The sequence below is a fragment of the Notechis scutatus genome, chromosome 2 (assembly GCF_049901735.1).
Source record: "Notechis scutatus isolate UNSWTSFEM ecotype Mainland chromosome 2, rNotScu1.2, whole genome shotgun sequence".
Taxonomy (NCBI): domain Eukaryota; kingdom Metazoa; phylum Chordata; class Lepidosauria; order Squamata; family Elapidae; genus Notechis; species Notechis scutatus.
This window is the reverse complement of record NC_142010.1, coordinates 114,138,600-114,161,144: the sequence shown is the minus strand read 5'-3', so window position 1 is coordinate 114,161,144 and position 22,545 is coordinate 114,138,600. Positions and strand designations below refer to the sequence as shown.

At 37.4% G+C, this 22,545-nt stretch overlaps 1 protein-coding gene across 1 annotated transcript in view; it reads right to left on the bottom strand.

Annotated features, from left to right (window-relative positions):
- Positions 1 to 22,545, bottom strand: part of ABCC3 (ATP binding cassette subfamily C member 3) — a 77,632-nt gene that overhangs the window by 4,740 nt on the left and 50,347 nt on the right. The window contains exons 16-27 of the mRNA XM_026667385.2: positions 18,352 to 18,478; positions 18,079 to 18,255; positions 14,210 to 14,377; positions 12,136 to 12,319; positions 10,571 to 10,676; positions 10,316 to 10,460; positions 8,599 to 8,806; positions 7,605 to 7,915; positions 6,311 to 6,510; positions 6,088 to 6,214; positions 3,835 to 3,936; positions 897 to 1,043 (exon numbers count right to left, since the gene is read on the bottom strand). Coding sequence (XP_026523170.2) covers positions 897 to 1,043; positions 3,835 to 3,936; positions 6,088 to 6,214; positions 6,311 to 6,510; positions 7,605 to 7,915; positions 8,599 to 8,806; positions 10,316 to 10,460; positions 10,571 to 10,676; positions 12,136 to 12,319; positions 14,210 to 14,377; positions 18,079 to 18,255; positions 18,352 to 18,478 — 2,002 coding nt within the window. The remainder of the gene's footprint in view (positions 1 to 896; positions 1,044 to 3,834; positions 3,937 to 6,087; positions 6,215 to 6,310; positions 6,511 to 7,604; positions 7,916 to 8,598; positions 8,807 to 10,315; positions 10,461 to 10,570; positions 10,677 to 12,135; positions 12,320 to 14,209; positions 14,378 to 18,078; positions 18,256 to 18,351; positions 18,479 to 22,545) is intronic.

Below are 22,545 nucleotides of genomic sequence, written 5' to 3'. Positions count from 1 at the left end.
CCCGTGATTTATTGAGTCAATGTTTCACTGATATTTCCCTACCAAATTCCAATGAATGCCCTCAACAACAGGATAACTTGTAACGGAGTTGAAAAGTTCATAAAAAATTCAGGGATATATTCAGAGATGTATCTGCCTTGAAAATAGCCCATTTTGAGTTGTCAACATGTCAAACATTACTACGGGAAACGTTTTATGACATTTTGTATTATGTCATAAGCTGCTTCATGACAAAGTTTATGTATCAAAATGTTTTATAAAATTTGCCAAATTTCAATTTCATGGCCATCCCAGATTTTGGATGCATTCTGTAAGTTAGCCCATTTGAGGTACCTTGGTTCAAAATGTGGTGTTTTGGTTCCCCCCCCCTGCATTATTGGAGGTGTGTACATACACACGCACAGAGAGTTTTTCTAAATTTCCTTTAATGAACTTTATATAATTGATGCCGACGCATGATGAAAGTTCTGCTGATTGGATAAGTTATTGCCCATTTCTCCTGTTAAATGTTGATGCCAATAGTTTGAAATAATTTTTGGGCAAATATATTCTTTTTTATTTATTGGCTAAAAATCTAATTGGGAAAGTTATTTCACATGAAATTACTTTCTCACCTATCGAGATATCTCACAGAACTCATGAAGGTTGCCCTTTATATCCTCGTATTAATTTGATAATGGAACTGTGGTCTGTTTTATCAGACAATTGAAGAACTTTCTGGATAGAAATGCAGTTAGGTCTGAACACAAATATTTATTGTATGATGACAAAGATATGTTTCACTGATAATTATGAATGCTCTATTCCTTCTATCAGCTAAATAAAACTGAACTCTTTGTTTTTAAATGCAGGCAACAGAGAATGCAAGTTGATTCACTGCTATGTTAGAAACATACCTTTTCTCCACCTTTTACACCCAAGCTGAGGTCTTTCAACACCAAATCCAACCCTTTCCTATACCTGACAGAATACTTTGTAAAGATCACTTCTCCCTTGGTGGGCCATTCCTCTGGAGGTCTTTTATCCTCAATGATCCAGGGAGCCTGAATGTGGAAGGAGTTACAGGATACTGTATTAGCACTCGAACCATGCTTTCACCTCTGACAAAATACATTACACTAAAAGTTCCACGAGTACAGTAGTATTTTGTCTTCCATTACATATTAACATCAACTAGCTTGTTTGCTGAATCATCTAAAAGAGTCGGTAGGGTGGTAAGGTGTTGGACTGGGTTTCATGTCCACCCTTATTCATGGAATGCCTTGGTGACTCTGCAACTCTTGTTCAGCCTCTTTTTCTTCCCAAAATTGTAGGAAGTGAGTTGGTTTTTTTAGTTGCATTCTTAAGATCAATCTTTAAAAATACATCAAATACACTAAATATACAAATACATATACACATGCACACACGTGAAGAGTTGGAACAGACCTGAAACAATTCGTACATAAAGAGGGCATCAGAAGGATTCTATAAGTCAGACAATTGATAAAAATTTCTTTTGCAAATTTCTTGGGAGATATCTGAAAATTGGTCACAAAGGAGGAGAATGATTGCCTCATAGTTATAAAAGGAACCAAGCTTTCTAACAATAAGTAGTACAAGGTTCATTTGCCATTGTGTGTATAATTGGCATTTTAGAAGCACATATGAAACAGTTTCAGCCTCTGGATCTGAGCATAAACTTTTCAGATACACGTAAGGAAGGTCAGTATATCTGTCTGTTGTCACCCAAATGGATTGTGGGGATACAATGAAGGTGGAAGGTGCCATGAGCTCTAAGAGGAAAGGCCAGCTGTAAATTTAATGAATCAATATATAAACAAATAGATAAACCTTTCTTGAATACAAAGCATTTTGTACACAATATCATTAAGGATAAGACTCACAAAGGCAGAAATATATGCTACTTTGCTAATGAATATGCCTGGAAGATCTCATTAGCTACACAATAGCTAGTGACATGCGGCCATCTCTCTTCTTTTTCTAGCTTTTTTTGTGCCTTCAAGCCACCCTTGATTCCTAGCTGTTTTTTGTTTTTTTTTTTTTTTTGTAGTATTTTCAGAAGTGGTTTGCCACTGCCTACTTCCTAGGGCTCAGAGACAGTGACTGGCTCAAAGTCACTCAGTTGGGTATGTGCCTTAAGGTAGGACTACAACTCAGTTTCCTGTTTTCTCCCCCGGAGTGCCTTTAATCACTGCACCAAACTGACTCTTAGCTTGAAGAAGTATAAAATATACACACTTTCAAAGCATTCTGCACTTACTATACTGGGAGGTGGGAATGACCCTGGGAGGTTAGGGCAATGAGACACAGCCAAGGGAATATCCAGATAAAAGGCAGCTTAGCTCACAGAGGACTGTGAGCAGGACAAGAGGTTCAGAAGAGACCCTGCCTAGTTTCTTGGATTGTAAAGGGGATGGGGATGGGGTGGAGAGAGGGATGGACTTTCAGGCTTGCAAGATTCTATTGATATAATCTTACAACAAAATAGAATTAGCTCATCTGGTTGTGTTTCCTATCTGGTATACCTTGCAAAGCTGACACAAATGTCCCTATTTTTTTTTTATAAATATTACAGATGTGCATAGCACTAGATCTTATATCAATTACCTGTTAATATCTGTTGAGCACATCTGTTGATCACATCAATTATCTGTTGCATGAAAACATGCCAACATTCAGGTTACACCTCTTTGTCAGGTAAAATAGAATTTAATACTTTACTTAGATGATTTTTACAGTAGATTGGTCACTCATACACATGGCTTTGTACGGTTTCAGTGCCATAACAGCATGATCATAAGGATGCCAAATATAAACATCCAGAAACTTCTATTTTGATCAACTAGAAAGTGACAAATTTGAAAATCTCTCACAGAAAATAGTTGAGCTTCAAATAGTTAACAGTTCTAGCACTGAGAGATTAATAAGGGAGAGATTAATAAAGAAGGGACACAATGAATTATGTGAGTAATGTGGGTAAAATCAATGTATTTACAATAATTTTAACGTTCTTTGGAACTACCAGGCAACCTAGTGTAGCCAATGGCAAAGAATACTGGGAGGAATTATAATTCAATAACATTAAAAGATTCATGGGGATGGCAAACTTGCATGTTACTTACTATATTGAATAATATAGTAACAATGAATGATATTGAGTAACGATGATAGTACTAATTTTTACCAAGGAAAACATATTGCCATATACTGTTGTATCTTTCATTGTTGCAACTTAGTGAAAGCAAAGCAACATAACACTAGTTATGGTGCAGGCTGAAGCCACTGTATATTATGTATGGAATAATCTATAAGATAAATGATTTTCTTTAATTTAGGAGCAATCTATGTTTTTAAACTATTCAATGTATTTTCCAATACTGTGTTATTTCTGAAATGAAAGCAATTGGATTTATTTATTTTTTTAAAATGAGATATATAACCCATTAATCTTGCTGGAGTTCAATTCAGGTCTAGAGTATCTCAGAGCAGAAATATCAGTTATGTCAACCATGAAAAAAAATCACTTAATGGTTGAAGAATGCAAGGCTAGATATCTCTGCAACTGTGAAAAAAAGTACATGGCTCTTAAAAAGATTTCCACTTCATGTTGATAGAGAGTAACAGTCTCTTAATGGAACTTCATTCTAGTATAGAACCTAGAGTCTTATCTGGCTATTTTGGGTCAAAAGTCTGAGTAAATTTTGCTGAGTTCAGTCTGAAGAGTCTGAAATATGTAGCACTCAATTAATACCAGTCAATAGAGAAGTTATACAGTATATTTACATTGCAGCTTGTTTTTTGAGAAGTAATTTTCCCCACTGAGGAACTCACCTCAGTTTCGTTTTCAGAGTATTCTTTCACTCTTTCTACAGCCACAATGTTGCTTTCCAGATCAGATGTCATTCGTACCATCCAGTTCAGAGACATTGTCACCTACACAATGATTAAAAAAGTATTACTTGTGTCAGAAGTACTAATCATGGCTACAAAAAGTAACCCAGATACTGTAGCTACTATTGGCAGAGATATTTCTAAAATATAATGAAGCAATATTTTTCCATAGCATATCTTTAAAAGATAAGGCCGGAAATCCAGATGTTATGGGATGATCAACATCTCCAATATTTATAATCTATCTTCTTGGTAGAGAAAGAGGATTCTCTGCTTGGAAAGGTCCCACTGATATCAACATTACCTGTCGGGAGGGCAATGTCACAAGAGGATCCAAACTGAAACTTCACATTGGAAGAACAAGTAGCTTCCAGTTATATGACAGCAAAGTTGAGGATGGTTAATCCTTAGGAGCTTTTTTCAAGTTTTCGCGTGAGGTATTTATATACTAATATTCAAAGATTAAGAACTGATATCTGAGTGCATTTTTCTTTTCTGTGTTTGTGTCTGTTTTGAACTTGCAAGGTGCTCTGGTTTAAATGCAGAATAAAAATGAAAACTAAATAACGAAATAAGAGATGGAAATTTTCTCTAAACCACAGCATCTTTAATTATACTGAAACTACCTAAGGCTTGTATTGTTTCTTACATTCCATTAAAAAATACGTAAAGCTAGAATTAATTGCTTTGCCAATCTGAATGTGTGACCTTATTGTTACCCGGGACAGAGATTCAATCGATGTGCTTTCTCTTGCCATAATCTCAACTTTAATAGCTTTTAAGGCTGGGAGGCCCAATTCAAATCCTTTGATCTTCCCAGATGCTGTAAGTCCCAAATTTCACAAGCAATTTCATTACTGCAGATTGCTGTTTCTGAATGCACTTTGTCAATGCTATGCACATTTTGAAGTGAAGCCCAATCTTTTGCTTTTCAATTTCAGGGCCATATAATCCACCCTGCTCTTAGCCAAACAGATGTCTTCTCCTCCCCCTTCCTTCACACTAAAAGTGAACTTAAATCCCTGACAGATTGTGCAGTCTAATGGCTTTCGTAATATGCTGTTGTTAACTAAAGGCCTTTTGTTAGAAAAGATGTGGAAGCAAACAGTAAATCTTAACATGGTTTCTCCTCAAATACAAGCAGAACACAACCTTAGACAGGCCCAGTTAAAGGAGGAAAAGGGTCCCCTATGCATTCTGGTTTATTTACCACACTGGTTGCCACCTTGGTCTCAGCAATCATTGTTACTTCCTACTAGCTTGCATGTGAAGCACACACAGCTGGGCAAGATCAAAGAAGAAAGGACAACCCAGAATCTAAGAAGATTGTGAAATGTTCCCCCGCCCCCCAAGATTTCTTTCCATCTGGACCAAGCTGTTGTTTATAAGATAAGCTGTCAAATGACTCACCCATTATCTCTTGACTGCTGATGTCTGATCTTTCCTCCCTTCCTTTCCCAGCCTCCTCACAACATTTCACCCTGCACTTGCTTCTAATATTGCCATTGGCTCCCTCTTTCCAGAAGCAACTCTACTTTGATTTGAGTCTAGACTACTCCTTGTTTATGATTATCTTTTCTGTTGGGATAAGCTATTCAGACTGAGTCTGGACAAAGAGTCTGATTTCTAAGCCCAAGAAACATAGTTTGCAACAGGGCTGGGTATGCACGCTGATGCAAGAATGCATTCTGAAACAATGGCACAGTAAGAACCACAATTGTAGCTACATCTCCAAAATGGGACAACATGTCCAGAGGATGGCAGGAGAGGGACATTTTCAACCATATTACCATCCACATGGAGAACTCCCTCCACAAGATGCAGAGTTATTTAGTACCTGTGTCAATATCTCTTGGGTACCAAGCAAACATTCCCCCCCCCCCACCAAATGTTCAATCTTTGGTTAACATGCCTTTGATGTACATGATGTAGTCATACTCCCTTGCCATTACTGTCATTACTGCTTCCTAAATCGGCACAACCCTAGACATAAAAGGCAACCCACTGCCGTTCATTCCATATCTTCTTATATTCTTACTTTCCCAAAAGAGGGAGGGATGGAGGGAGGGGGAGGGAGGAAGGGAGGAGAGATGCTGTAGCAATATGCAATTAAAACCAGAATGCCAAATGAAAAGGTCACATTATAATGAGGGTTCACTTCCACTTTTAATATAAGCAATGTATGATACACACCTGAAGTGCGTACGATACAGAAAGCCCAACGAGACCAGCACTCAAATTGTTTTTACTTAGTACGGCAAAAAGGGCTGCAAAGAATACTACGCAGTTTCCCACAAATTCAACTCTAATTCCCAGCCACCTAGTAAATGAGAAAACATTTTTAGTACAGAATACACACTTCATTTGGAACTATTTGTCTTTTCAAATGAGAGGCTGACATTAAAAACAACTTTACCTGTTGGCTACAATTCCAGGATAGTAACTTTTCTGATTATCATTCACCTTCGTGTCACTGCTGTAAACAAAAGACTTCTCTCTTTTGTATGCTCGGATGACGCTGGCTCCTGTGACTGTTTCCGAAAAATGTGAATATATGGGGGATCTGCTAACGGATTCCAATCGCTTTAATTGACGAGAGGTAGCTACATAGAACCGCTGCCATTGCCGGTTCAAAAGCATTATGTTAAAAAAGAAACACACACAAAACAAAACTGTCTTAAAACATTTTTCATATTTGATCTCAGGTATCACGATTGTCACATCATAGATAATTAATACAGTTCCCAAATGAGAAAGGCCTTGGAAAAAGAAGTTGTATCTAATTCTTTGGGGTTTCTCTCACTAAATCTTGGGAAAACCTATGAGACATCAGAATCAATAGTAAAGCTTTTTCTGAGCTGTGCCGTTTTAGCTTCAGGTGATGTTTACATGCTTGAATGCTCTAAGTATGAAAATGTCTTATAGACTGAAAAACAACTTCTGAGGAAAAGCTAGTCTGACCTTGATTACAAGGGTATAATCTATTTTCTGGAAGAGATTTCAAATATGGATTTCATCATCACTCCACTCCATCCTAGTATATTAGCTGCATCAATATCACTGTAAGAACAGTGATTTTGAACACAAGCCGAATTATGGAATTCAGGAGGCAGGAAAAGAAGTCTTAACTTATTATGATAAAATTCTTTTTCCATTGTTAATGTCAAATCCCCACTGCATTATAAAAAACATCCCAAAATAGCGCTAAAGTGATCTATGTCAGTTGAGATTAAATTTATCTTCCATTTTTCTTCTGTACTGTTTCTGGTTTGTTAAAAAGTTTTTTTTTTCAATGTTAGCAACTGCTTTTACTTTGATTATGTTTAATGTTTTTATTTTTTATTATTTTGGTTTCTACTGGTAAGCATTTTCTACCATTTCTGGAGCAGCTTATAGACAAAGGGAAGGTTATAATTATTTTAAGAAAGAACACAATAGCCATTTGGAATTTCACAAAAATATTTAGAATAGGGCAGTAAGTAAATGATTGTGAATAAGTTATTCAGTCTTGTAAACCTAACTGAGATTCCTCTCAATCAGAAGAGCTGTGTTTCAAAGAAGTGCATCCAGGAAAGTATGCAGTTATATAAGTATCAAACATTAATTCTTTCACATTGAAAGAGTGCATTAACTGCCCAGGTTTCTGGTACTTCAAAAATAATCATGCAAATAATAAGGTAACAAAAGGGGGGAAAATTGACGTGCATTACCTGTGCAAAATAATACAAAATTGCTAAAGGTATTATAACCACAGCAAATAGCGGAGTGCTTGCTATGATCACAATCATTGTTGATACAGAATTAAAGAAGGTTCCAAGAAACATCAATATGGTTGGCGGTATTACTTCATCAATCACATAGATGTCCTTAGAAAAGCGGTTAATGATTCGGCCTGTAGGAGTTGTATCGTAGAAAGACTGTGGAGTGTGAAGCTTATTTTCTAGCAGTGCTGCATGCAGAATACGGGCTGCCTTGATGCCAGCCATGGCTAGGGAAAAGGAGGAGATCAGAACAAACAACCCTGTTTCAAAAGAGGAGACAATAGGAAGGAGATGTTAATCACACTGTATCCCAGTATCCTTAGAAATTCTGTTTTATGCAACTTCACTACATTGTTAGTCTGTCTTCTTTGTGAGGGGTCTTTGGTGCTCTCTGAGCTAGCTTGTTTTCTTGCAGATGTTTCATTACCCAAACTAGGCAACATCATCAGTGTTAATAATGTTACCTAGTTTGGGTAATAAAACATCTGCAAGAAAACAAGCTAGCTCAGAGAGCACCAAGGACCCCTGATTTCAACCCTGAACTACAAATATTCTCCTTTATTAGTGACACCTTTGTTTTTTTCAGACCACAATATCTTCTCTCTTTGTATCTATTATTACCACTACAAGCATGTCAGGAGCCCCGAAATGCTTCTGGGTTGAAAGCATTGAATGGGGACTTCATCATTGCTTGGGGTAAAGGAAGGATACAAAAGGTCTGCAGATCAAAATGGGGTGTTGCCGCAATGCAATAAAAGGATTGCTGTAGCAACATAACTCTTCAATATTTTGTTCATTGTCTGTCCAAGGATCTTTGGAATAAGTATTAAAGAATGCTAGAAACTACAATTATCACTATTTTAAAATATTTATATTAACACTCTTAACCAGGAATTTGAGAAATTGTCCTGTATAGATGAGCAGAAACACATAGTACAATTACCTTGCAAGATACCCAGGGCAGCATAGACTCCAATTCGCATGCTCACATTCTGTTGAGTCCCATTTATCACTGGGTCATTGGTCCACACACTGAGCCATACATTGGCCCCAATTGCAGCACCATTTTGACAGGAATACAGGAAGCATATCAACAAAGAAATAACAGGACCAACAGCCTTCATGTATTGCCAGAAAACAGTAAATTTGACCTGTACATTGATGGAAAATAAATATTTACATACTGTAGATGCAAAACTCCTATAATAATAGTAGCCGCAACTCACAAGAAGAATTGGAAAATTGAAAATTAGAATACTTTACATGCAGATTATTCTGGAGGGGGAAACCCATAGCTGAAACAAAGGAAATTCCTGAATAGAAGTACCACATCAAAGATGTGTTTCATTTGGTAAGGAAAATACATTTGTTACAAATCTAGACAAAGTAACCTTCTATAATATTTATGAAATTACCAAATTAAAGCATTAAAGGTATTTTCTGTATCTGTGTTCCATACCAAGAGCAAAGACAAACACTCCAGCGTATCTATTTTCAAAATGGCCCAAGCAGCTTTTTAAATTCAGCAGTAGAACAATATAAAGCAAACTCTAGCCTAATGTCTTAGATTCACAGGGGTCTCCAACCTTGGGAACTTTAAGACTTGTGGACTTCAACTCCCAGAGTTCCTCAGCCAGCTTTGCTGGCTGAGGAACTCTGGGAGTTGAAGTCCACAAGTCTTAAAGTTTCCAAGGTTGGAGACCCCTGTCTTAGAATATCACTGCATGAACTCTGCTATGAATCTAATTTCCAGGATACTCTTAAAAGAACCTGCAACCATGTCTTGATTCTCCATTTGTTACTGTTGTTCACATAAGTAATGTTTGGATCACTATTGGAGATAGGATTATCAAAAAATACATTTTCCTTGTCCCGCCCAAAAAGGTGTCCTTCAGCTGAAGCTGGCAAGGAGGGCATTCGGCCCTGCGTATTCTACCACATTATGAATGTGTCCCCAAAATTAAAGAATCCTCCCCAACTTAGTATGCTTAAACTCCCTAAACTCCAACCAGCAGGACTACTATGATAGCAGGGGCAATAGACTCTTAATACATACAAGGCATGCTAGATGGGCAAAGGTTGAATTATTCTTTTTTCTCATCATAAAGCAGCTGTGGGTGACCTATAACCCTAAAATCTCTGGATCGCTTTTACAGCCTGCAGAATCTCTTTGAACAGTAATTATGAAAAATTAAGGAAGGTGGGTAGTTTCTATCATCTTGCCAACAAAACATGAACAATGTGGTAGAAGGCTTTAAAAAGTTTATTTTAAAAAATCCCACCAAAAATTTGGGCACAAAACGCCTGCTAAATCTCTCCAATAGCTGTATTCTTTTGTCTGCTCATATTCTAGATCCCACTTACGTCTATGGAGATCCTCAATCATCCAGGCCATGGTTGTCCCAAAGATGCTTTTTCAAGAGGCAACTGGACTTTCTGATTTTCCTCTGAAGATTATTTTGGTTCTCGTCGAATAAGCTTCTTCTTCAGCTCTTCTTCAGCTTTGAAGAAGCTTCTTCAGTGAGAAGCAAACCATCTTCAAAGAAAAACCAGAAAGTCAATTGCCTCTTGAAAAAGCACCTTTGGGATATCCCACATAGTTAATAAGACAATAATTCTACCACACAAAAAAGAGTTAAAGTTGAGCAAAGGTTCCTTACTGTGCCAGTTTCAGCAGTTTCTGCCTGGATGAGTTTCTCAGAAGTGACTTTTATAGGAGGCTCCATGGACTTTTTGTCACAGACCTTTCGTTTGGTAGACTTTTTGCTAGATAATTCACCATCTGAAGATATTACACTGAGTTGCCTGATTTTTTTTTTTTCAGAAAAAAGAACAGAAAGTTCCATTACTATGAAGTACATGCGCTTGATTGCAGAGGTTAGCCTAGTCACTTAAAAAAGCAATTCCAGGTTTACCTTAGGAACTGTTTGCGGACTTCATTTGTGACTGGTTCACTATCTGCCAGATCTGTGTGGTTGCTGAGAGTATCTTCAGCAAGCAGAACCTCTTCATCCTCTATTACTACATAGGAACAAATATTTAATTATTTGGGTTTTCTAAAAGAATATCTTCTAGAAAGTCTGAGTTCAGGGCTTTCTAAGTCACAAGGAATAAGGAGCAATAATGAAACTCAACCACAGGTAGTCCTTGACTTATGACCACAATGGAGACCCACATTTCTGTTGCTAGGTGAGACAGTTGTTGTGAATTTTGCATCATTTTACAACCTTCCTTGCCACATTTGTTAAGTGAATCACTGCAGTGGTTAAGTTAGTAACACAGCTATGAAGTGAAACTGGCTTCCCCATTGACTTTGCTTGTCAGAAGGTCGCAAAAGGAGATTACATGACCCCAGAACACTGGAACCATCATAAATATGAGTCAGTTGCCAAATGTCTGAAATTTGATCACATGACCATAGGGATGCTGCAATGGTCGTAAATATGAAAAACAGTCATAAGTCACTTTTTTCAGTGCCTCTGTAACTTCAAACGGTCAATAAATGAACTGTTTTAAGTTGAGGACTACCTGTATGGTTGCACAAAGGATTTTAACATATTTGGATTTTTAACGCATCATTCCAGTTTCATCACCAAGTATATTGGGTGGGATTGAGATACTGGCTCTACCACATTTGAGTGAGACTACACTAAATGAAAGCAAGAAATCACAGACATTGAGATATTTGGCTGCACTATAGAACTATTATTTCTGAAGTAACTTGGTTACTGAAGTGTCTTATTGTACTATGTTCTAATTTTTGGGATGGCAGTGGTGGTGGAAAAGATAAGAAAAAGAAGCGGAAAAAAACAGAGAAGAATATATTTAATGGGAAAACTGAAACTTCCTATTTTCATCCCAAAGGTGCTTTTTCCAGAGGCACCTGGACTTTCTGGGTTTTTTTCTTTGAAGTGTTTCGCTTCTCATCCAAGAAGCTTCTTCAATTCTGATTGAATCTTACGTGATTCTTCAGAGGTGAAGAAGCTTCAGTTCTGAGAAGCAAAACATCTTCAAAGGGAAACAAGAACCAGTTGCCTCTTGAAAAAACACCTTGGGGAACAACCATGACCTGGATGACTGAGAATCTCCATAGCCATTTAGCTTCCTATTTTTATCTTATTTATTTTAAAAAAATGATAAATTGGTGAAACTGTCTAGATCAGGGGTGTCCAACCTTGGCAACTTTAAGACTTGTGGACTTCAACTCCCAGAATTCCTCAGCCAAGTCTTAAAGTTGCCAAGGTTGGACACCCCTGGTCTAGATCAATATGCAGGTGTTTAGGCCTACTCAGTTTTAAACATTTCTGAAATGTTAGGTAGTTGTGATACCATCTCTTTGTCAGTACACATTCTGATGCTTTTCAAATCAAGGTGGGGGGAGAGGGAGGGAGGGCGAGAGGGAGAGATTCCTGCATAATCTAACAGTCTGAGCATGTCAGAAGAAAAACAACTAAAACAGCAACAATAAAAGTGTTATCACTTGTTGGCTCATCTTCTTCTATGTCTTCATCAGGTGCGTAATTGCGGAGGAATTCTGCAAAAGACCTATTTTGTTGCAAAAGCTCTTGATAGGATCCCATTTCAGAGATTCTTCCATCCACAACTACTACAATGTAGTCCACCTGAGGCAAAAAATGAATGCCATGGGTCACCAAAATTCGAGTCTGAAAATAAAAACAACACAATGGTCAGGAATGCTGTCTTGCTAAAATTAAAACATTCTTAAAAATACAATTATATCTGATTTTAGTAATTACAATTAAGAGAAGCTTGATTACATCTTATGAAATGAACACTACTGCAAACTTCAAAATATGAATAACATTCCTCACATATTACCAGGTGGCCTCACAACAAAGAATGGCATAGACATCTTTCAATCTGATTTTCAAGCATCATTTAGAAGTGATCAGATGCTAACCAGAGAGAAAATACAGGTAGTCCTTGACTTATGGCCACAAATGAGCCCAAAATTTATGTTACCAGGTGAGACCTTTGTTAAGTGAGTTTTCCCCCATTTTATGACCTTTCTGTCCACAATTGCTAAATAAATCATTGCAATTGTTAATAACTTGGTTGTTAAGCGAATCTGGCTTCCCCATTGACTTTGCTTGTCAAAAGGTCCCAAAAGCTGATCACATGACTCTGGGATGGCACAACCATCATAAATATGAACCAATTGTCAAGCACTTGAATTTTGAACATGGAACTATAGGGATGCTGCAATGGTCATAAATGTGAAAAACAGTTATAAGTCTTTTTTTCAATGCCATTGTAACTTTGAACAGTTGTATGTCGTAGACTATCAGTACAAAAGAAGAATATGTTCTTTTCTTTTGTGAAATGCTGTTATTTTAAATAACACAATACAGCATATTAAACGGTGACAGAAAGGAACCCTAAGCAAAGAAAACACTACATGTATTTTGGATGATTTCCTGTACACAGTAGATGATGACTAGGCACAATCAAGACAACACTGAAAGGAAAAATCATATTTCAAGATAGGTGTAGGGAATTTGTAGCCCTCCAGATGGTGCTCAATGACAACCTGCAGCAATCCCAGACAACATGATGGTTGCTGAAGAATGATAAGAGTGGTGATTCAGCAATATCTGGAAGGGTGTGGGTTTCTTCTTCCTGCCCAAAGATGATTAAAGATAGCAGGAAAATCTACCAGAAAAATATCAAACGTCAAGCAACAGTAACGGAGGGCTAGTGTAATGTAAAGATTAGAGCCTTGGGCCAAGAGATAGGAAATCCAGGGTCAAATCAAGCTTTAACCATAGAAATTCATTGGGTGAATTTGAGCCAGCCACTATCTTCTAGTTCAGGTCCAAATGGGATGTTGTTCTGTATGTATTTAGTATGACATGTCTTAACAGCAGTGAGGATTATCTTCGCACAATATTGGAAAGATGAAGAAACACCGCAAGATGAAGAGATAATTAAGACGATACTAAACTGTGCAGAAATGTATAGATTTACATTGAAAATCAAACAGAAAAAACACACAGAATATTATCAAACATGCAACTTATTTTACCAGTGCTTGGAAAAAAGGAGTGGAGAGTAAGAATGGGATCTGTATTGTTAAGCAAATTAAATATCCAGACAACACAATGTTTATTAACCACTAAGAAACGTAATTAATATAAAATTAATAAAAAAATTTAAAAAGGTGGTTGTCCTGAGTGTAAAATATGAGCAGGGAATATATGCTACCTTGAACTTCAAGAAAAAAGTATGATGTACATCAAACGATTGAATGATTCAAGAAAAACAGGATTGGAATTCTAGGATGGAATAGATGAGCAGTAAGGGAGAGTACAAATTCCATCTTTTTGCATAGCTTATAGCTGTACCAAGAACAGCCATCCTTGGAGTGGCCTCATTTTAGTCCATTGGATCATGTAGGCAACACACTGAGAAAATCTGACTTATTAGACTTTTTTTTTTTTTAAAAAAATCAATTTTAGGACTAGCAATGACTCTTTCTTTCAAAAGTGACGTGTATCTATAAATATGCAGATTTTAGATCTCTTTGGGCTCACCTTTCCTTTAAGCGCTCCTTCTGGTCCAATAACATTGTCAAAGATGTGTTTTGCCACATGAGAATCTACTGCTGCAAGAGGATCATCTAACAAATAAACATCAGTGTTGCTGAACACAGCACGGGCAAGGCTCACTCGTTGCCGCTGGCCACCAGAAAGATTGATGCCCTGTGTGTTGAAAAGAGGAGAAAAGAGAAATATATATATATATCACGTCTTTCAAATGCCACAGGCAACTGTGCCTGTTCTACCAAATCCCACCATATCTGTAAGGAGAGTACAAACATTGGAAAGCTAAGGTGCAATTCAGATTCCTGTGACCTGGAAAGATAAAAATCTTTGATGCCCTATTGGCTGCATGCTCCCAGATATGGTGTCTAATTGATTCAAAGGATTATGGAAGGGAAGGTCTGGAAGGGTTCTAGATCAGTGGTCACCAACCGGTGGTCTGCAGCCCACTGGTGGGCCGTGAGAAAATTTTGGTGGGCCGCAGAGAAATCTCACCCCCAGAGCACCCCCCCAAAGCAATTAATCCAGGCTACGCAGAAACACAAGGCTGTGCCGCCCACATGGCCCGTGGGAACCCTCCCTGCCCACTCACTCCTCACCAGGCAAACTTGCCTGCTAAATTGCTATTTTTCCTTTTTCCGACCATCAGGTGTTCTGCTGTGCCGGGAGATTTAGATTAGCTAGGAAGCAGGAAATGGTTGGATTTCTTGCTTTCTAGCTAGTCTTTAGACTTCAGCTCTGCTTTTAAGCACAGCCAAACCTCCCTTAGGACTGAAGGTTCTATTATTCAGTGTGGACTCACAGCAAGCAAATTTGAGAGACTGAGCTAACCTATGGCAGATAGATAGATCACTGAATGATTCTGTGAGCAACTCAATCTGCCTGCCTGCTTTGTCTGATTTTGGGTAAAAGTTGCTCTTTTTTTAATAAAAAATTCAATATTTACATATATGGTGTGTTGTGAGTTAATTTTGTGAGTTTGTTTGATAGCAAATTTTATGAGTTTGCTTGCAAGCAAATTTTATGTGACAGACTGAGCTAGCCAATGGCAGATAGATAGATCTCTGAATGAATCTGTGATTCTGTGAGCAACTCAATCTGCCAGCCTGCTTTGCCTGATTTTGGGTAAAAGTTGCTCTTTTTTTAATAAAAAAAATAATCAATATTTATATAAATATTTATAATATTTACACACAAGCCATGCCCAGCCAGTCACATGACCACCAAGTCACACCACAGAACTGGTTAGTGGTCCCTGGGATTTAAAATTATGAGTTTGGTGGTCCCTGAGGTCCAAAAGGTTGGCGTTCCCTGTTCTAGATCACCATCTTAGTTCACCCTTCTGCTCATTGTAGGAATCCACTATTATAGCATCTCTGTGAGATGCCCATCCAGCTCCTGGTTATTTCCTGCCAGAAAGAGAGCCCAGTACTTCTTGAGGGAGTCTGTTCCATTGTTGCTTCAATTCATTACACCTAGATTGATATGCAGCTTCAGCCTTGGCACATAATCTTTCTGCTAATTGGCTAATGGGAGTTACAAACTGGTTACAAAACAAACCGCCCCCCCCCACAAAGCAGTAAGGTCTTGGGGCTGGCAGGACAATGGGGAAATGACCAAGATAAATGACTCCTTTTTTCTAAGAGGCTGAGACCTCTGGATGATGCATTTCAAAAAGGAGACTTAGATAAACAATTTTATATGATATGGGATTTGTTTTATCAATGGTTGGATAAAAAGATATGGTAATGTAATAGACTAGAAAAGTTTGTAATAGCAGTTTAATAGATTGATATAAAATACTGTATAATGTAGATATATATAACCATTGGATGAAAATACAATATACATTTCATAACAAAATCTAGAATATCTCGTATAAAATGATGGAATAATTAGTTTAGTCATGAATGATTAATAATTTATAAGCATGTTAGTTTGACAATGTGAGAATTTATATAAACTGTTGAGTAATCACTATGAAAGGATAGCACAAAAGATTTGTAACCAACTGACACACTGTATGTATATAACATGGAAGATGGCTTTATGTTTTTATGTTTTGTTTGTATATGTTTGTCTTAAAAAAATAAAAACTTTTATTAAAAAAAGGAGACTTGAAAAAGTACAGAAAAGGGCAACCAATGTTATCAAGAGCTGGCTGAGGAAAGGCTGAATTGCAGGAAAATGGATCACTATAAAGCAGCTGGAAAGTTATGAAGCTAGAACTCCCCCCCCTCTGTTTCTTCCTAAATTAATCCACTGAGATTGCATGACAGAAATTCTCTGCTATAAGATCTGGTACTTGAATGACTTTCAAGGTTTAGACAAATTTATGGAAGGGAAAGCTATACTACTCTTTATTGCTCTTCCGAAATTTTATAATTGGAAATTGTATATATTTCCCAACAACCTGCTATAAATAAATAAACTAAATGATGGTCCCTGTACTGCCTTAGACCAGCATTTCATTAATGTGTCCAGGAGACACTTGCTGAATACATGCTGTACTTGTGGCTTCTCCAAGGCATCGGAAAAGTAGTGTGGAAAATGGATCCCGGACTAGGTAAATCCTTTTTCTAATCCAGCCTCAGGGGCTCTTCTTCTCTGAGAAAAGTTAAAGAGCTTTAAAAATGCTGAGGAATTGCGACCACTGTTCCATTTTCAGGACGTTTCTTATCTTTTTAGACTGGTAATAAAAAAATACTATTAGTTTTCCTCTGAATCAATCAATCAACCATTCATACATGCACGTACTGCTTTAGTCATTTGAATTTAAAGAAAAGGTAATTGTTTAGAAAATCCCACAATCTTTTTCAAAATGATGAGTGGAAAGCTTTAAATCCACTACATTATTCAAACGTCACTGCTTCCCATTTGCTCTTTTCTTTCATTCACTTCTCTTTTCTTCAACTCTGACTTTATATACCTCATTTCTACCCTAATTAATCCTCTGCTCAGCATACTTTCATAGCCTGGCATGCTCCACTACATTGCTTTTCCCCCACTGTGCTTTCTTCCCTAGCTATATAAATTTGCAGAATAAATAAATATAAAAACTGAAGCTCACTACAGCCACTCCTCATTTAGTGGATTGCTTTATTAAGTGGCCATTTGCAAGTACGATGGTAAGAAACAGTAGTAAAGAGTAGTAAAAAAAAAATCATTTTTCAATCAATTCATATACTTAAGACCAAATTTCTGCACCTGATAACAAATGCACACTGCAGTAAGGCTGTTGCTGCATGAGGGAATTTTATCTAAATTAGATAGCATCAATTCTCTTTCTCTCTCACAGACACATGGTTTGCTTAGTAATCATTTTGTTGGAGTGAATTGCAGTGAGGAGAAATGAGGAGAAAAGTGAGGAGAAAATATATACCTTTTTTCATTCTCACTATATATAAGGAGTTGATTACCCTCATTCTATCTAAATCTTATTTATCCTGAACTCCTGTAAAATGGATAACTGTTACATTTTATGGGATGAAATTACTTAATTTGACTTAGATTTGATACCTGACCTGTAGTTACTGGCTTCCAAATCTCATTAGCTTATCTTTTATGCAAAAGGTTTGGTGACAAAAACCAGGACTCAACAATGTGGATTTAGGTTCTGGAACTCAATCTCCACCTTTGCTTTGTTTTTGGTCTCACCCATTTGTATTTTGAGAAGGGAGTATTGATGGCCATGCTCACCCCCAAATTATTCATTTGATGAATGGAATGAGTAATGGGATGGGCATTTTTTGGGAGTGTCCTGGCATGGTCAAACTGTATTCACCCCCCAAAACCTTGCTGTGATGGTAGTGGAAAGGACTTTGAGAGGCAGCTATTGCATGTCTTGCTAAAGGTCTTACCTTCTCACCTATTTCTGTTTGATCTCCTCCAGGAAGCATCTCAAGATCTTGTTTCAAGGCACATGCCTCTAACACAGCCTGATATTTCAGCTCATTAAGAGGGTGGCCAAACAGGATGTTATCTTTCAAAGTAGCATTTTGGATCCAAGGTAGCTGGGGTACATAAGCAACCGAGCCCTAAAAGCAGTAATATAAGACAGATCTGATTAGAAGCTACATGGATATTTCAAATATTCAGATTGCAGAATATTTTTCACACTGCTGAAAACCAACCTTCACAGCGACATGTCCACTGAGTTTCTCCATTTCACCAAGAAGAGCTAACACCATGGAAGACTTCCCGCAGCCAACTTGGCCCACTATGGCTACCAAAGAACCAGTGGGGATTAGCCAATTTATACTGGAGGAGGGAACAAAGGCAAAACCAAGAGAGGGTCATTTGCTCAGAAATAGAACTGATAAAGTGTAAGCATAATAGAGCAAAATCAACAAAGAATTCAACAAAACAATAAAGAAGGATTTATTGTGACATACGCTTGAGTGTATCACAGGCTTAATTTGTCAGAGCTTGAAAGTGAAAATAGACTGCTGTTGCTGAAACGGACCAAGTCATGTTTTCTGGAATCCGTCATAATAAAAACACCTAGCATGCCTGCCTATTTTCCTTTATGTGAAAGTACAGTGCAAAATTCTAATAGGAGCCTTTATTTAATCAACTTTGACCTCATTCATGTTTCAGTAATGTGAGAAAGAATGAAGAACACAAGCTGCAGAATTAATGACTACAGAAGAGCGTTGATTCTTAAGGTCATGCTAAACAGAATGGGGTTGATTTTTGAAATGTGCATGCAAGCTAACAGTTGACAACCATGATATATGGAAGCTTGTGACCTAAAATGTAAAAGAAGTAGATGATAAGCGTATGAATTAAGAAATGAAATGGAAAAAGATAAAAACAGATATTTGTACATTTGTGACATTAAAAAAAGGAGAAGAAATAAGTCCAAATGAAGGTGATTTGAGTTGAATACGAGAAAGTAATTGGCCCTCTTGGAGATAGTCAAACAAATCAGAATGGTGACATTTACTTCCTTAAAAATGTATGTTTTGAATATATAATTTAAGAATCTCTGTTTATACATACTCATTGTAAAAGAATGCATATCACAATCTAAAAGAATAACTGATTCCAGATGATTTTAGTTCAGCGGTTCCCAACCTTTGCAGCTTGGTGCCCATCTGGGGGGGGGGGGGAGAGGGGAACCAGGCTGTATGAGTGGTGGGATGGTGCGCACACGGCTCAACTTGCGCAAGTCGAGCTGCGTGCACTCCGACCCACTGTTCACATGGCCCGGGTTGCAAACAGGCCACTGCCCAGCAGTCGGTCATGTCCCAGGAGTTTGGGACCCTTGTTCTAGATGGCTGATACTTTCAATAGCAAAGAACAATACAATAAAGATCATGCATTTCCAAAAAAACAAATGCAGCACACCAAAGAAAAACCGACAAGAGGATAACAACCATTCTTTCTCCAGGCCTATGAGAACAGCCAGGTTTTCAGTGATGTTTGGAATTCCTTTAGAGTGGGAATCATGTAGATCTCCGGGGAGGAATTGTTCCAGATAGCAGACATTATGACAGAGAAGGTGGCTTCCTAGATTCTGACAGATGGAATTATTTAACTGAAGGGACGTGGATGTATCCACATTGTCTAATCTTACTAGACTGGCAGAAAGTATGGGACACAGTGACCTATCCAATAACTAAGCTCTGTGTCATGAAGGGCTTTATGATCTTTCACCTTGTAGTGTATATGGAAGCTACTGGCAATCAATGTGACAAGAAGCTATGACTTTGGGACAAACCATTTTTTGACACAGTCAAGATTGGATTTTGAAAAAAAATGGGTATGGAAGAAAGAGGAATAAAATAAATAAGAGTAAAAGTAGAATGACTGCAGGAAGAAAAGTACGAATTCTGCATGAAAAGGTATTAAAGGCCAGATTAATCACCTCAATGAATGAATAAGTGGATATAAGGTATAGGGTGTGGAAGCTGCCTACAACAGAGTGAAAAGAAGGTCACTGAAGTTCAAAATAAGTGAATTTACATTGATGGGATCCCCCTCAAAAAACCAGAAGTTTTGATGGTATGAAGAAGTGAAAGAGGCTGAGAATGAGGGTGGAAAGGTAACTCATAAAATGATTTTTTGGGGGAAAACATGATGAAAGCACTATAAAAGGCTATAAAAAGAAAAGGATCTAATTACAAAGAACAGTGTTAAAGAGAGGAAGGAATGGTTAAAATTAAAAGAGGAAGAGAAAATGCAGATTAGTTTTTAAGGAAATAAAAAGCTATGTTTGAAGTGTTAAAGAGGATAAAAAAAGAACCCTCTAGAAGATAAAATTTAAGGATTAATATAGATTTGAAAAGTCGCTCAAAATATTCCTTGAAGTAATTTGTGCTAACATAGATGAGTAGGAAGGATCTGTGATTGGCAGGTCTAATAAGAATTTTCAGTCTTTTTTTTTTTCACATCTTGGATTTTGAGCAGATGGGATGTATATTGATGTGTATATCGCATAGATATTGATGTGAAAAAAATCTGGACAATAAATGGGAAGCCACTGTACCATCCAAGAGAAAAGAGTACTATGTAGTATCACAACCTTCTTTTTCTCTCTCCAAGTGACTGGTGATGGATCACTTCCACTTGAACCAGGTGGCAGGGTTTCAACTGTGGAATCTTTTATATCTCACCTGTGTGGATTTCAGATTCCTCAGAGGCAAACATGGTACATTTTTTGTAAGTGATCACCAGAACCCCATCTCTCGTATATAGATTTGTCATGAGCCGGTCAGGGGAAATCCCAACTCTTCTGCTCTCATGATGATTTCTGTTCTTTTCCAAGAATGCATCTGGAAGATACAAATGCTCCCCTACTGTGTCCAGCATCACCTGGAACATCCTGTGAGCTAGTCCAATGTTTTTTTTTAATCTTTAAGACTTTTCTCCTGCCCTTACAAGTCATCAGTGCATAAGCTCTGTATACTGAAATACTGCTAAGAAATTACATTTCGATTAAGAATGTTATAGTAGATACAATGGTATAACTGTTATAATCACTATATACTGGAATATGAGGGTTTTTAAAAAGAATTTACTGAGGCACTGACCTAATTAATGGCAAAAGCAGACTATTTAAGGAGGCACAGGCAATAAATCAGAGTTGCTCTGGGCCACAGAACACCAGAGAAGGAGAGATATTTGATATAGGTAATTTTATACTGCTGGGCGAGATAGTTATCAAGGACATTTGAAATCCAGAGAGAACGAAAAGGATATTTGAAACAGGAAAGCCCCAAATCAGATTCTTTGGAGTTGGATCAGTTGGAAAGGAAAGATTTAAAGAAAGAACCTCAGCCTAGAACATAAAAGAACCTCTAAAGCCCTGACACAGGAGAGAAGACCTCTTTAAACTTGGGCTTACATTCTCTACTCCCTGTTTGCTGGTGTTCTTCATCTCAGTTGCCTAGGAAAACATCTCATGGAGCAGTCATCAGGCTGGCTTTGCATCTTGCTAATAATCATTTATCCTCATGCCTTTGCTTTCACAGTTGTGTACATGTAGAAGAAAAGCTTAGCAGAGCTGGATTGGTTTAATTTATTTGCTGCTGCTTTCTGTAATATATCGTATGCATGTAGCCTTTGTCAGAAGATCTCTTTAATGAATTGTATATATTTGTTTATACCTACAGAGTCAGAATTACATGAAACAGACCTCTGAGTGTTCAAGGGCTTTGTAAAGAATATACATGCTTGAATGTTCTGACTGTCCCATGAGAAAAGTCAGTTTGATCCTAGATATGAACTGAGCAAGAAAGCCTTAAGAACTGATAGCAATTTGCTACTTAAGGCTTGCCATCCATCGAGGCATGGGATTGAACTAAAAAAGGAAGTTGCAGATAAGCTCCTAATATCACTGTTGTTCACAGTGAGCATCTAGCATTGTTCTACACAACTGATGAATATACAATTTATGAAAGGGATGTAAAACTACAGAATCCATTCTGGCCTGAGATAACCTTTTGAAATGGTAGAGCCAACATTGTAAAGTCTGCATTCTCTTAATAAGCAATGGGAAGAGGCATAGCAACAGGCTTCAAGACATTTCCATTTTGCAAAATCCCAACTGCAGTTCACTGAGAATTATGTCATATGTTGTATAAGGAAAATAACAAGCTGTTTAGTGACATTTAAAGATCTTGCTCTTACCTCAGTAACCATTCAAGAAATAGTAGGGATTGAAAAACAGTAAAAACTCTGCAAAGTTTGAAAGGACTAATTTTTATTTACATAAGCCATCGGTTCCAAATTAAAAATATAAATTGGGAGCCCCCCCTTTCAAATAACATTTAAATACTGCAAAAGCTGCTCACTCCCAGAGACAGAAAATATCAACAAAT